The sequence below is a fragment of the Pseudorasbora parva genome, chromosome 11, assembly GCF_024679245.1.
Source record: "Pseudorasbora parva isolate DD20220531a chromosome 11, ASM2467924v1, whole genome shotgun sequence".
Taxonomy (NCBI): domain Eukaryota; kingdom Metazoa; phylum Chordata; class Actinopteri; order Cypriniformes; family Gobionidae; genus Pseudorasbora; species Pseudorasbora parva.
The window spans coordinates 43,904,620-43,919,817 of record NC_090182.1 but is presented as its reverse complement, the minus strand read 5'-3'; the positions used below and the strand labels follow the sequence as shown (position 1 = coordinate 43,919,817).

Sequence of the window (15,198 nt, the reverse complement as noted above, 5' to 3'; positions counted from 1 at the left end):
ACCAATGGGGGGCGTTCCAGAAGCCCGCCGAAAAAGGTGCTTATATTTGCATACAGGAGGCTATATAAGACCCTAATTCGCCATAGGTGTCAGGTTTTAAGATCGACTGAAGCGATACCTGAGAAGCATAAACACGGCACGGAACGTAATACTCGTTCCTCTCTCTCAGGGAACCGAGGTTACGAAAGTAACCGAGTACGTTCCCTTTCGAGAGAGGTTCCTCGTATTACGTATGGGAACACAATGTAAAGCGCCGTGTGTGCTGACTGACCCAGTATACCCAAAGCACATGTTATAAACCCCCGAGACACCGACAGAGGCGGCTTATAAGGGAAATGAAGAACCGGAAGAGTCGGTTCGTTTGAACAGCTGATCGGACATAGTCGGATTTTATGATGAATGAATAGTGCTTAAGGACTAATGTGTACAGGCCAAAACGTAAGGCAATCTGTTTGCCAGGGTCAAGATAGAGCCTAGATGGAGAGAAGCCCTGCTTGTAGAGCTGGAACCTCCAACTTGTAGAATCTGATAAAAGTGGACGGAGAGGCCCAGCCTGCCGCCGCACAGATATCTTCCAAAGAAATGTCACACGACCAAGCCCAAGATGAGGCCATGCCTCTAGAGGAGTGGGCTTAAATGCCTGTAGGACAGGTTAGGTCCTAGACCTATATGCTAGTGGGACTGCATCCACTATCCAGTGTGAGAGACTGTTTCATGACAGCACAAACTTTAGTGCGGCCACCGAAGCAATGAAGAGCTGATCCGACTGCCTGAAGGGGGCGGAGCGCTCTAGATACAATCTCAATGCTCTGACTGGGCAGAATAGGTTTGCGTCTTATTCTCTCTGAGACGCGGGTTAAACAGTGAAAAGACCTGCATACTGAAGGGGTTGATAGCACTTTCAGCATAAAACCATGCCTCGGTTTGAGCACAACCTTGAAGTTGCTGGACCCAAACTCAAGACAGGAAGGGCTCACGGAGAGTGCAGGTAAGCCACCCACTCGGTTAACCGAGGCCACAGCCAGCAGAAAAACGGTTTTGAGTGATATGTGCTTCAAGCTCGTGTTCTGAAGTGGTTAGGAGGGGGAACCCTTCACGGCCTCCAAAACCATGGCGAGGTCCCAAATAGGGACCGAGGTAGGGGCAAGGCGGGCTGAATCTCCTGGCCCCTTTAAGAAAACACACAATAAGATCACTTTTCCCTAGTGAATGTGCCGCGATCGGAGCGTGGCTAGCTGCTATGGCGGAGACACACACCCCGAGTATGGAGGGGGGACGACCCGCGTCCATTAGCTCTTGGAGTAGAACAAGCCTGTAAGCTCTAGAAGTGGCGTTGCAGCGGCAACACACACACAAACACATATAACACTCAACATAGACACAGTTTAAAGGATATATAACGCCGGATGGCGTAGCTGGAACGGCAGAGAAGGCGGAGAGGGAGTCCGTCGTCCTCAGCTGCAGGTTCCGCTGGTGCCTTTTCAACGGCGGTGCTTCTTCCGGAGACCAGCGAAGGTATCGCTGAAGGAGATAAAATCTGACACCTATGGCGAATTAGGGTCTTATATAGCCTCCTGTATGCAAATATAAGCACCTTTTTCGGCGGGCTTCTGGAACGCCCCCCATTGGTTCGTTCCTCTCAGCCGCCTCACCATAGGTTCCTGCAGTTGCCGCGGCCCGGCCAATCAGAGCGCTCCTCGCGCTGGGCTATGGCCGTGCAGCTCACTGCGCTTTACATAGATACCTTTATTAAAAGTTTTGCTTCACATTCTCGAGAAAAGGAGTTTTTCCCATACGTAATACGAGGAACCTCTCTCGAAAGGGAACAAAAAGCAACTGCGCTAGTGTAGTTTTTAAAACAGCCATTGGTTTTTTGTAAACGAATGTTGTCTCAATGTTGTTCATCACAGCACCAAATACTTAAAGACTTGATAGGCTATTTATTTTCAAACTTAAACATTTTTGTTTTAATTTGGACTACAGCATGCCCTATAATTAGATTTTTATTTATTTATTGTTCAGTAAAACTTTGAGACATACGACTTCATTAGTTAACATGTTAATTCATTATTACCAAACTGACAATGAAAAATACTTATAAAGAATTAATTATTCTAAGTAATGTTCATTTCTTAGTTACTGTTTAGTAACATTAAAGGTGAACTATGTAGTATTTTTGCTGTAAAATATCCAAAAACCACTAGGCCAGTGTTATATATTTTGTTCAGTTGAGTACCTACAATATCCCAGATGTTTCCAACTATTTGTAAATTGTGAGAAAATTGCTATTTTAACTAAGGACAGGGACGTTTCAGCATTGCATTTGAGGGAGTCGCCTGTCAATTGCGTCATATCTGCGTTACCCTCGGTTTCGGCTTTTATTTGACAGGAGCGCTTTACTCTTAGCAGTGTGAACAAGTGAACGCACGGAGTAACGTCATAACATCATTTTAAACACACTTAAATGTATCTAATATGATAAACAGAGCTCCATTACCTCAAAATCATAACCGGAAGAGCGGATCAGTGCAGGCGACCGGCAAATGAGTCCCGTCCCGTCATAATAAAAGTCCCGGTATTTGCGAGGCGGGTATTTGTTTAACAATCGCTCCAGCAGCTGTGCTCAGGTCTACAACACTCGGTCCTGCTCTGCTTTAGACTACAGTAACGTTAATAACCGCATGCATGAACGTGATTTCTGCCTGAGTCCTATTTTACACCGGCTGTGATGAGAAGACTACATCTCCCAAGATGCTGCGCTCACACTTTGTGTCATCAAACTACGATTTGTTTTGCATAGGCGCCCTCCAGTGGACGGAAAGCTCCATAGTGCACCTTTAAAATCAAAATCAAATTAACTTTTTTAATGGACCCAAGATAAAACTAACAATGATCAGTATTTCTGAACTAACATTACCAAAAACATTATACATTCTGTAACAAATGTAGCTATTGCTCAATCTTAGTTAATGCTTTTTTAAATAATGAGACCTTTTATTAATTTGTTACCTGTTGTTCTTTATAGCCTAATTCTTTTGCACTTTAATCTGTTTGAAAAATTTTCTGTTACAGCTCTGGAAAAAATTAAGAGACCACTTAACATTGATTTTTTTCATTGATTTCTCAATGTTAAGTGGTCTTTTAATTTTTTTTCCAGAGCTGTATATATTTTTGGTGCATTGTATTATTGTATTTAAACATTCAGTTATTTTTGTTATTACAAAAATAGTTCTTAAAGCTGTTATGCTATGGCAACACTTTTTTTTGGCAACTTATTTCAATATATATCGCGATAATATCGTATACCGTGATCAAATATCAGCAATTAATCGCAACATGAAAAATTTATATTGGCACATGCCTACAAGCAACATCTATAGATGTTAAACATAAAAAATGTTCATCTATTTTCACAATCCTGGCAAATGCAGACTTACCAAGGGTTTTACGGACACGACTTTTGCTTAAACCCCCCCAAAATCAAGCAGGCAGAGATGATACTGGTTTGTTTCAGTCTTCTAAATGTCCAACTTTTGGAGCTATACGCATTATAAAATTAAGAGCCACTATAAAAAACCCCTTGCTGATTTCAGGTCAGAGACTGACTTTCACCTGAATTCACAAATCATAAAGAATGACATGCAATATTATGTGCATGTCTAAGACAGCAGACTGCAGATTTATAGCCAAGAGAGCTTAATATCAAACCGTGGACTATCTTTACTGGAGTGTTTTGACGCAGATTCTGCTAGCTACACTTTCAGTGAGATGCCCAATTAAATATTAACATTGTTTTTTTAAATCATTGTCAAAAGGATTTTTTTTTTCCGATGAGACAGGAGGATATTTGTATTCACGGAGTCAGATGTAGTTTGTTAGGCTATATCTCTGCCTGCAGGGAGTGCTTGTCTTTGAAATTGAAACGGTAATTTGTCATCATTAATGTGATTAATTAAAGTTTGCTGTCAGGGAGGGGTCACATTTTTCTCTCAAGGGATCTAGGTCTCTGAGCCATCAAAACTCTTCACTGTGGTACTTCTTGTGTGTTTATGTCGTGTGAGTTGGATGTTGGATGCACTTGGAGGGATTCAGTTCAGGGAATGATTGGACAGACTAATTCACACCATCTTAAGTACTCATTGAAAGAAACCAGTTCATACTAGTAAATTGTTTGGGAATCATAATGTACTAGTCACACTAATGTTTTTGATTCACCAAGAACCACTGATAGATTTGTTCATGAATCGGACTCCACTGCTCTTGTTACAAGTTTTCTATTCACTAAAAAGAGCCACTCGTGTAAAGTCTAATTTATTTGTTGAAACAATGGCAACAGACATTAAATGCGGTTCATATATCATGCCATTTTTACACATAAATGATTTGTGTATGAACAGCACATTTGGAGCTGAATTTAGTTGTACTAATTTCACTTTACTTTGTACTAGTGCCCTGAGTCGCTGTATTTCTGTGTCTGCGGGAGAATGTTGTGATGTACATTCATAGCCCATGCAGTGTGACAGGACACCCACATGCAACCCAACAGCCCTCAGGACAGACTGTGTCCCTCTGAAACATTCATTTCCAAAATATCAATATTTAATTTGGAATTAAATATATATTATAGGCCATAAAATAAATCTCATATCTGCCTCAGTCCAGAAGATGTGCGACAGATGATGATCTAGAGTCATAGCGATTCAACTTTCCTCATTTAAAATGGCCTTGTATTGTAATGCATATCAAATGAATACACTCTGTGTTTGTGTGTGTGTGTGTGTTACATGCAGTACACTTTCATAATATAAGTGCAATTGTAGTACCTTCTTTAGCTTTACTGGGCCAGTACTCTTAAAGTTACACCTTTTGTATGTTATCTGCAAGATGTTTTGTGCTGCTCCATTGACAAACTGTTGTACTGCGAAAGAATATAATTTTTAGGAGAACCTTCTGATCAATGACAGAAATGAATTTTTAGGTATTAACTTAAAGGAATTTTTTTCTAAAATTATTAAATTAATTTTTAATGTAAAATTCTTCAATTTAAATGTATACATTTGTTTAAAAATGTATTAAAATAATACATTAAATAAAAATAAGTTCCAATGTTACCAATCAAATTAATTCAGTACAGGCAGGTGTGGTTGTCATTTGAATCTATTTGTTCTAAAGCAACTGATTCATTCAAGAATTAAACGTTTAATTAATAGTCTTATTCTGCAAAATGTTTTTTTTTTTATAAGGTGTTTGAACATGATGTTTGTCGGCAGTGTGTGAGAACAACCAGCCTACAGGTGCTGGTCATATTTCACTAATTCCATGATGATTATAACTGACAACAAAGCACAATTCCAAATTTAGTATCTCAGAAAAGTAGAATATTACTTAAGACCAATACAAAGAAAGGATTTTTAGAAAGCTTGGCCAACTGAAAAGTAGGAAAATAAAAAGTATGATCATGTACAGCACTCAATACTTAGTTGGGGCTCCTTTTGCCTGAATTACTGCAGCGATGTGGCGTGGCATGGAGTCGATCAGTCTGTGGCTCTGCTCAGGTGTTATGAGAGCCCAGGTTGCTCTGATAGTGGCCTTCAGCTCTTCTGCATTGTTGTGTCTGGCATATCGCATCTTCCTCTTCACAATACCCTGTAGATTTTCAATGGGGTTAAGGTCAGGCGAGTTTGCAGGCCAATTAAGAACAGGGATACCATAGCCCTTAAGCCTGGTACTGGTTGCTTTGGCACGATGTGCAGGTGCCAAATCCTGTTGGAAAATGAAATCTGCATCTCCATAAAGTTAGTCAGCAGCAGAAGGCATGAAGTGCTCTAAAACTTCCTGGTATACGGCTGCGTTGACCTTGGACCTCAGAAAACACAGTGGACCAACACCAGCAGATGACATGGCACCCCAAACCATCACTGACTGTGGAAACTTTACATTGGACCTAAACAATGTGGATTGTGTGCCTCTCCTCTCTTCCTCCAGACTCTGGGACCCTGATTTCCAAAGGAAATGCAAAATTTGCTTTTACCAGAGAACATAACGTTGGACCACTTACCAGCAGTCTAGTCCTTTAGCCCAGGCGAGACGCTTCTGATGCTGTCTGTTTCTGTTTCTCAAGAGTGTCTTGACAGGAGGAATGCGACAGCTGAAACCCATGTCTTGCATACGTCTGTGCACTGTGGTTCTTCAAGCACGGACTCCAGCTGCAGTCCACTCATTGTTAATCTCCCCCACATTTTTGAATGGGTTTTGTTTCACAATCCTCTCCAGGGTGAGGTTATCCCTATTGCTTGTACAGTTTTTTTTTTTCCTACCACATCTTTTACTTCCATTCGCCTCCCTATATTAATGTGATTGGACACAGAGCTCTGTGAACAACCAGCCTCTTTTGCAATGACCTCTTGCTGTCCTTGTGGAAGGTGTCAATGGTCGTCTTTTGGACAACTGTCAAGTCAGCAGTCTTCCCCATGATTGTGTAGCCGACAGAACTAGACTGAGAGACCATTTAAAGGCCTTTGCAGGTGTTTTGTGATTAGAGTGTTGCACCAGGTGTCTTTAATATTGAACCTTTTCACAATATTCTAATTTTCTGAAATACTGAATTTTGGATTTTCCTTAGTTGTCAGTTATAATCATCAAAATGAAAAGAAATAAACATTTCAAATATATCAGTCTGTGTGTAATGAATAAATATAATATTTTTGAATGGGATTAGTGAAATAAATAAACTTCTTGATATTTTAATTATATGACCAGCACTGTATAAATGGTAACAATCCATTCTCTCTCTTTTTTAAAATTCCCTTAAAGGGCCATGAAACCCCCTGTTTCAGGAGCAGTCAATTCTCACCACAGTTTTGAAAAATGCTATAAAAGTGGGCGTGGTTTTGCGGCGGAGTGGAGGGGGACTAGGGGAGACTGAAAGCACATCAACGGCTTCTGATTCTGACAGTTTTATTACTGTGCACCATATGAAAATGCTGTTGCATAACTGATAATTTTTTTGGCTTATTTTGTGGAGTTTTATATGCCGTTTGGAGCGGTTACACTCATAGTGTGGATGAATCGCATTTGTGTGAAGATTCAAGATCTACTGAAGAGAATGTAGGCAATGCAGACACTCACACAAAGCAAAAACAAACACTCGCTTTTGACCCATTAATGCATCTCTCACTTACTGTATGCAATCTCACTGTTTGAAGCGCCAGTCAGAGGAAAATGCCTATCAACGCGTACTGTCATGAATAATTAAGCCCGTGCCGTCATGAATTAAGCAACGCGTCTTCTCATAGGATAAAGACACCCAGTCTCAGGAATAATTATGAGACAGCGATGATGAGTCATTGCCGTACTATAGTACAAGAAAACGTCACAGCCTATGCCGTTTACATGAAGATGAATTTAAACCAGGAAGTTGAAAATAGAGCAAAAGGGTTTAAAATGAACTAGTTTTCTCCCACATTCAAAAGTTGATGGTAACATTGTCTTCCATGATGTTCAACAAACGCACTTAAAATCTCAGAAAATTTGGTTTAGGGTTTAATGGACCTCTCTTCAAATGAGCAGATTCAGATCCCCCCGAACAGTGAACCGGTGGATGGAAGTAAAACGGCGCGATATGCAATGGACGCAGATAATTCAATTCAATTCAATTCAAACTTTATTGTCATGTGTACCGGAGACAGCCGTCACATTATTCTTATTCTGTGAATCCTCCCAGCAGCATTAAATATCAATTACACAAATAACAAGGGACATAAATAACAAAGAAACATACAACAATAATGTAAATGTGTGCATATATTCGCTCATGTTACGGTCTTTGATTTTTAAATTAGCTGTCGATTAATAAAATGCAGCTCATATCTGCTGTTTTGACCATAGACCGACATCGACATCATCCGTTTCCGCTTGCCAGATTTGAAGCTTTCAGGCGGCCTGCACGGCACTGACATCTTGGGACCTAGTCTGCGCAGTAGCGATTTCGGGGCCGGAGTTGCGCAGTAGGGAGCAGGAAGTACAGTCGCGATATCAAAAGCCCGCCCACACTCTAGCAGATGCAGAACAATTAATTATGTTGGTGTGAAATAAACAGTTATGGAAATGTAGAAATTAAAGCTAAAGCTCCAATCTGCTCCCAAAAATCCTGAAAAAAGTCTGTTAGAGCCTCAGTATTACGTCTTGTCTAAAGTTAATTCCTCTCTGCTAGATGGCACTGTTTTACAAAGGTTTATTTAAACTACCTCCCTTTGAAAAACTTTATTTGTTATGCTGCATAGAGACAATCACGTAGAACTCTGCAGCCATATCAGCCGTTCTGCACATCAGAGAGATCGCGTGCGTCTTTCAGCCGTTTTCCGTTGTTGTTGTTTAACGCCTTGGAGAAGCTTTGCTTGTAAGTTTCATTTATTATTCTTAATTTATGTATTTTGGGTCTATATCTTGTTATGATGTATATATTAGAAGCATGTTATCGGTTCCACGTGCGTTATTCAGACATTTCAAAAGATCGCCACGCGATCACGTAATGACTACTGTAATTTACCGATGGTAATGTAAACATTGTATTAATGAGTCATTGTATTTGTTTATTTATATTTAAGTAAGCATATTTGTATTTCTTTTTCAGTTTCACAAAAAATAATGTAACAGAGATGAGAGAAACAACATGATTGCACTCAACAAAGTCAAGTAAAGATACAAATTTACTTCTTCATCTGTGTGGTCATTGAGGCATCTTCATCACTTCAAAATGTTTAGCTATCTGTATATGCATGCCCAACATACACGCATGCAGAGGACAGAATACTCAGTGACAACTTCACTCAGAGAAGACATCGATCTCAGCTGTCAATCATGAGGTCACACCCCCCGTTTTTATAGCATCAAATAACTAGCTTAAACTAAACTGATTTTAAAAACGAACACTTGAAATGAAATCATCGTGATGATAAAGGCCTTCAATGACATTAACTTTGGGGAAAAAAATATTTGAAGTGTAATTTTATTGTTTAGTTTGCCTCACGTCCATTAGAAAACACAGAGGGGCGGCTATACTGGGACCGGTCACCGGGGGGCGATCGAGGCGCGAAAGCTTCAGTATCTGAGTGGGAGACTGCAGGCTTAGTTTTGACATGACTTGATCTCCAGTAAATGTTCATATAGTGCGGGAACTGAAGATCGGATTTATATCCGTTTTGCGGAGATGCATTTATGTGCCCAAGTGTAAATGAAATTATTCTGATAAATCATGTCAGTGCGTGTCTTCTCCAGGTGTTGCTTAACAGGTTGTTCATTAAAGCTGAAATGTGGCCTTTATAATGCCGTCTTATAAAGTAGTTGGATTTTAATTTTAATTACTCGCGTCTTGCTTCCCTTTGCCATTGTATGCTACCGCGACAAAGCACATATGTGACAGGTCAGTAACATTATAATCGGTTATGGTCTATTACTGAACCAATACAGAATCGTCCTCATCTGCATCGCGATACATCGAAGAAACAATTAATTTTGACACCCCCAATAAACATGCGTGATAAACGTCCCAGTGTGAACAAGCCTTTAAAGTAATAAACAGGAAAAAGTGTCAGTGTTAACCCTCCCAAAAAAATTCTAAATGACTAATATGTCAACAAAATAAAACAAGCCATTAACCTGGCATTACCCAAAGCTCAAATGCAGTTCTAGAAATGCATGCAAATTAGTATTTAATTAGATGATGTATTATTTATATATGAAAACACACCATTTCAGAAAACCAGCAGCTTTAAAGGTGCAGTAAGTGATTTCTGAGAAACACTAAGGAGACGCAACAGTAAGGGGCGTGTCCACTTATGATGCGGGAGGTGCCTGTGTTGTTCTTGAATTTGGGGGCATGATCGAGATAGGGGTGTGATCCTTTTGGGTAGGGGCGTGTTTGTTGTGGTGATTTCAAATATTAACAGCACTAGTACTAATATCTACATACTGCACCTTTACTGTGATTAATGACCTGAGGAAGTATGTTGATATTAGTTGAAAATGTTTTATATTCACCTTCTGTGTAGTGCATTAAACCACTGGAGGAGCTTCATGTGGAGCTGTGTGAAATGAACGAATGAGAGATTTTCTGAAGTGTTTTCCCTTTTGTCTAAAAGGTTGGGTTGTCGTTTCTGCTTTCAGATGACGACACGCACTCTGAAGCGCACACCAGAATCACTCGCTCACTTCCTCTGTTCTTTATTCCTCTGCCAGAGAGTTTCTGTCTCCTGAGGTTTTCCCTCATTCCCTGGTTGTCGTCCTCTTCCTTTTTGGCATTAACTCTCTCTCTCTCTCGCACTCTTTATATTTGTCTCTAGGGTAGGAAGATGAAAGAGAGAGAGAGAGAGAGAGATTTGGACACAGACAGAAAGAGAGAAAGATTAATATGCATTGATGGACGAGGATAAAGAAAGGAGGAGTGTGTGTGAGAGAGAGAGGAAGGGTCTATGAAATGAGAGCAGACATACGCACGCTGAACTACCGTCAACAAACACACGTTTCGCTCTCATCTGAGCGAGTTGCTGTCTCATGCTACAGGTGTGTAGCCACAGACGCAGTTATGGGGCTCATCATGGGAACGTTCTCGATGCAGGGCAAACAGGTGAACTATCGCAAAGGTAAGCGGACTGTATGTTTGTGCAGTCAAATAAATTTAAGACTATGCTTTCTACATTTTCTGTGCTTTTTTCACATGGAAAACTTGCTGCCATGATGCTAAGGCTTTGTTTTAGGTTTGCTGAGGTGTTCACTGTGTGGTTTTAGTACGTTGCTGTGTGGTTGCTAGGTGGCTGTTTACTGTGTCTCTGTGATCTGGTCGTGATATATGGGTTCCTCCGATGTGTGCCTATGAGGTTTTTTTCACCTGTTTTAATTATGTTGGTTTAATGATATGCAATAAAACGTGAAGTGTATTAACCTTTATACACAAATGTGAATTAGAGAGAAAATGTGCTCTTGTTTAGTAGGAGTTTGTTTGTCTGTCTTCAGCGTAAAATGATGGTTATTCATGAATGTTATTCATTCATAGATCTCGCTCTCACACACGCACGCTCACTGTTTCTACGGGAGATGTTCGAGGACGAGACGTTGTGTAAATACACAATGAGCTGGTGGTCTATGAGAGGTTATGATATTCACTCTAGCATTTAATCACCCATCACACAGAACGTATGCGTCAGAGAAACAAGTGTGCAGCCATCTTTAGAATTTAGTTTGAACTTCTGTTTTGCTGCCCTTTATTTCATCGCTGTTGAAGAGTAATTAGCTGGTGAATTGGATTTACTTGTTGCCGTCATCATGAGCATGTTTGAAGCAGATGTCGTAACAAAATGTCAGTTAACACAGGAAGATTTTAAAATGGGCGCTTCATTCATAAACCTGTGAGATTTTAATGCAAACCAGAACACAACAAGCGCAGCTCTGAAAAAAAAAGGCGTGGCTACAAGGTTTATTGTAAGGTTTATGTGAGAGCTGGCTTAAAGGTTCCCTAGAATGATTTAAAACAATATGTTAAATTGTTCTCTGATATCTACATAGCGGGTGTGTGGCTTATTTAAGGGCAAAAATTGTCCAGATGCAGGTTTACAGGTCCATTTACAACCTTATAAATTGTCCCTAGGATGTAATGCTCTGTTTTTTCCTTATTCGGAAGAGTCATGAATATTAATGTTGAGCTCTGCTCTGATTGGCTTATTTCAGCCGCTCACAGCTCACTGCAGTTCAGTTTATCAGCAAAGCAGCTCGTGGGTCCTGACCGTCCTGACAGAACACAGACCGACTGAATGACACTTTAAGCCTGGGGTCCCCAAACTCGGTCCTGGAGGGCCGCTGTCCTACAGAGTTTAGCAGAGTTTAGCCCCAACCCCAATCAAGCACACCTGAACCAGCTGATCAATGTCTTTATAGGAGCTAGTGAGCTAGATTAGCTGTAATGGAGCCTTTTATGCATTGTCGTGTTTCTTTAGAAATAAACAATGGACAAATGGAGTCTTTAAACGCCTCAGGTGTAAAATTCACTATCAAATTGACGCAAAAATGAATTGGAGTCAATGGGATGCTAACAGCAGGTGATTGCTTGGTTAGCAATGGGTGGAACGCTTTCCAAATTCTAAATTACCCCCTTGGGGATTTCTTGTAAATGTCATTATATTACTTCTCTCTGAGGCATATGTGGCGTTTCTGCTCGAGGGCGCCCTCTGGCTTCAGCACCCAGCAGTGCTGATCCAATTTTGGGTAAAAAAAAAAAGTCCCAGTGTACAGGAGTTTTCTTCCCCACAGTGCACGGATGCAAGGCTAATATAGACTTGTTCTGGATTTTCCATACCTCCTGACAAAAATGAAGGAATTGATATCAAAGATTAAAAAAAGCATATATACATGGTTCCCTGTCTGTGACCTGACAAATGCTGGGATAACTTTTATAATAACTGTAATGTTTAAAAATAACAGTCTTGTGACGGAAAACCATCACGTGTGTGTGTGTGTGTGTGTGTGTGTGTGTGTGTGTGTGTGTGTGTGTGTGTGTGTGCGCGTGTGTGTGTGTGTTTGTGTGCTTGCAAAACTAATGGAAACAAAAGGGTAAAGACATAATTTTACAAAGGTTAAATGTAATGTTGGTGTTGTTCTCATATAGTAATAGCTTGTAATAGAAATAGACTGCGCTCAGAGTCAGAGTTTGAGATTGAAAACTGTATTTAATAATGACTTTTTGAATGGTCCTGACTCCTGTACATACAATTGCAGACCAGAGTGGATTGAAGGATGTCGATATAGACAGGTAAATAAAGGCAGTCTTATGTATAATAAAATATATTGTATATAAATAATATATTTTAAATTTATTGCAAAATATGCATAATATAGAAGACATTTTAGTATTTTGAGCGCGTTGGGAGATTGACTCGATTAAGTCATCTGCAGTGCTTTATTGGAGTGGGCGGAGCTAAAGACAGGGCTCTAGAGTGTGACCAACTTGGGCACACATACGCCTAAAATGTATATGGGTGCGACTAAAATTGTTCCTATGTCACACTGGTGCACCCAACGTCCTGGCATCCGCTGCCTCTCCCAAGAAGTCCTCGCTGCAGCCTGTAGCACGATGACGTACTGGATGAGATCCAACACGTACTGGACGCGCATGCGCGGTGGTTTCATTCACAATTAGATGACGTCAGATACGCATGCGCGGAAGAGTTTTGGGGACATCATTGAATGCACAGGAGAGTTTTGCTGGATAGATAAATACTCAAACCACTCGCGCAAAAATAATGATTAATAACATGATCACGCCATCAGGACACACGTTTTGCATTTTCCCTTGAATGTGTAGGCTACAATCATCAAAGCGTGATATATAGCAGACAGAGGAAATAAAAAAAATCTGTATTTTTATTTATTATGAGTTGTATTTCATTGTTTATTGTTTCATTTTTTTATTATTATTTCATAACACTTTGTTAAAACAGCTGTTTTAAAATTGTAATGTTCAAAGCATTGTTTCCTGTTATTTTAATCCCTGTGTAAATGCATATATTACATTGTCATTTTACATAGTATATATGAATGTATATGGAGCATGATAAAAGGTGACCTTGAAATTGTGGCGGTAAAGGTGACGCAAGCCAGGGAAAAAATGAGGTGCTCCTAAATAAAAAAGTTAGGCGCACCAGTGCAACCAAGGCAAAAAGTTAGTCTGGAGCCCTGAAAGAGCCATTTTGTTGCATTTTTGGTCTCTTTTACTGTACTCATTTTTGATACAGTAATTTTCTGTACAGCATCATGGGTAATGTACTTTTTCCACCAGGAAAAAGCATTCCACTGTTTAAGACAATTATTTAAAGGGGTGATGAATTGAGGAATCAACTTTTCCTTGAGCTTTTGATCTATAAAAGGTCATGGTAATATAAGAATATCCTCTAAGTTTCAGAGCTGAAAACTTCCTTGTTAGTCAAAGAAAAGCTTTTATAGACAGCAGGCTCAGCAAACGGTCCTGTGCTTCATACTGACGTCAGTGCGCGACGAAACACCGCCTCTACCGCGCATCTAATCCAGTAGCCCCGCCCACCGACACCGAATACAGCTGTTCGGCTCAACGTGCTAGCTGGTCAACAACAATAAACATGCCGAGGAAGATTAAGATATTGCGCTATTCCTGGTTGTGGAAGAACACAGTCGCTGCATAAGCTTCCTTCGGATCGTAATATTAGGAATGAGTGGTTGAACTTTATTTTTAATGAAGTTCCAGCTCACGTGGGGAAGACATGTTCACTTCAGTTCACTGCGGGATCTTTTGTAAAAAAAATTCCGGTCGATGCTGGATTTGGATCCGACAGGAATGGTGCAACACACTTATGTGAGTAAAACGTGTTTTTATATGTAATAGTGTTGCATTGTTATAGATCGTTTTGCTTATGTGTACGTGTCTAACAGAGCATACCTTTAGCACGCTGGACTACGCACGTTTAGACACGTATGGGCTACAGCTCGCAAAGCCCGGCAGGCCGATCAATCTCATTATATAGCGTTCTTGATCTGCTATTCTCTCTCTCTCTCTCTCTCTCTCTCTCTCTCTCTCTCTCTCACTCTCTCTCTCTCTCTCTCTCTCTCTCTCTCTCTCTCTCTCTCTCTCTCTCTCTCTCTCTCTCTCTCAGCCTCTCTTAGGCCGGAGACACACTGCAAGCGTGGCGTTTCTGCTGCGTGTCAGCCGCGGGGCGGCTGCCTGGCGTTTTCTCTGTCTTTGCACACCAGAAGTGTGTCTGACGCGGCGCTGCTGCTGCTGGGAAGCCCTATACTTCATGTTAAATATAAATATATTGCCTATTGATACAGCAAAGACAACGTCGGCAGTAGCCTATTGACCATACATATCTATGGTATTGATGGCAAAATAGGCTACAGAATATTTCGTTCTGTATTGACAGTTTTAATATTTCAAAACGATAATTATGTTGTTTTTTGTTATTACAAGTAGGCCTATATCTGCATTTATGTTAACCTAAAGACTTTCACACATGAAAATGTCATTTATTAATATGTATTCATGTCAAAATGGCATATAAACATCTTTTCCTATGCTGTTTTGCCTAGAAACGCTTCCAACACGCTTGCGTGTCGCGTGAAAAATAGGCGACTCTTCTATTTGAAGCATGCACGCGTTTTCCGTGCAGCTCGGACCGC

General features: G+C 40.4%; 1 protein-coding gene across 3 annotated transcripts in view; it reads left to right on the top strand.

Moving 5' to 3' along the window:
• kcnip1a (Kv channel interacting protein 1 a) overlaps positions 1 to 15,198 on the top strand; it is a 112,141-nt gene that overhangs the window by 17,766 nt on the left and 79,177 nt on the right. Inside the window, exon 1 of one of the 3 annotated variants that reach the window (XM_067458054.1) lies at positions 10,387 to 10,640. The exons of the other annotated variants lie outside the window; for them this stretch is intronic. Within the exon in view, the coding sequence (XP_067314155.1) occupies positions 10,475 to 10,640 (166 nt within the window). The 5' untranslated portion in view covers positions 10,387 to 10,474. Of the gene's footprint in view, positions 1 to 10,386; positions 10,641 to 15,198 lie in introns of those variants that run through there. 3 annotated transcript variants of the gene reach the window in all.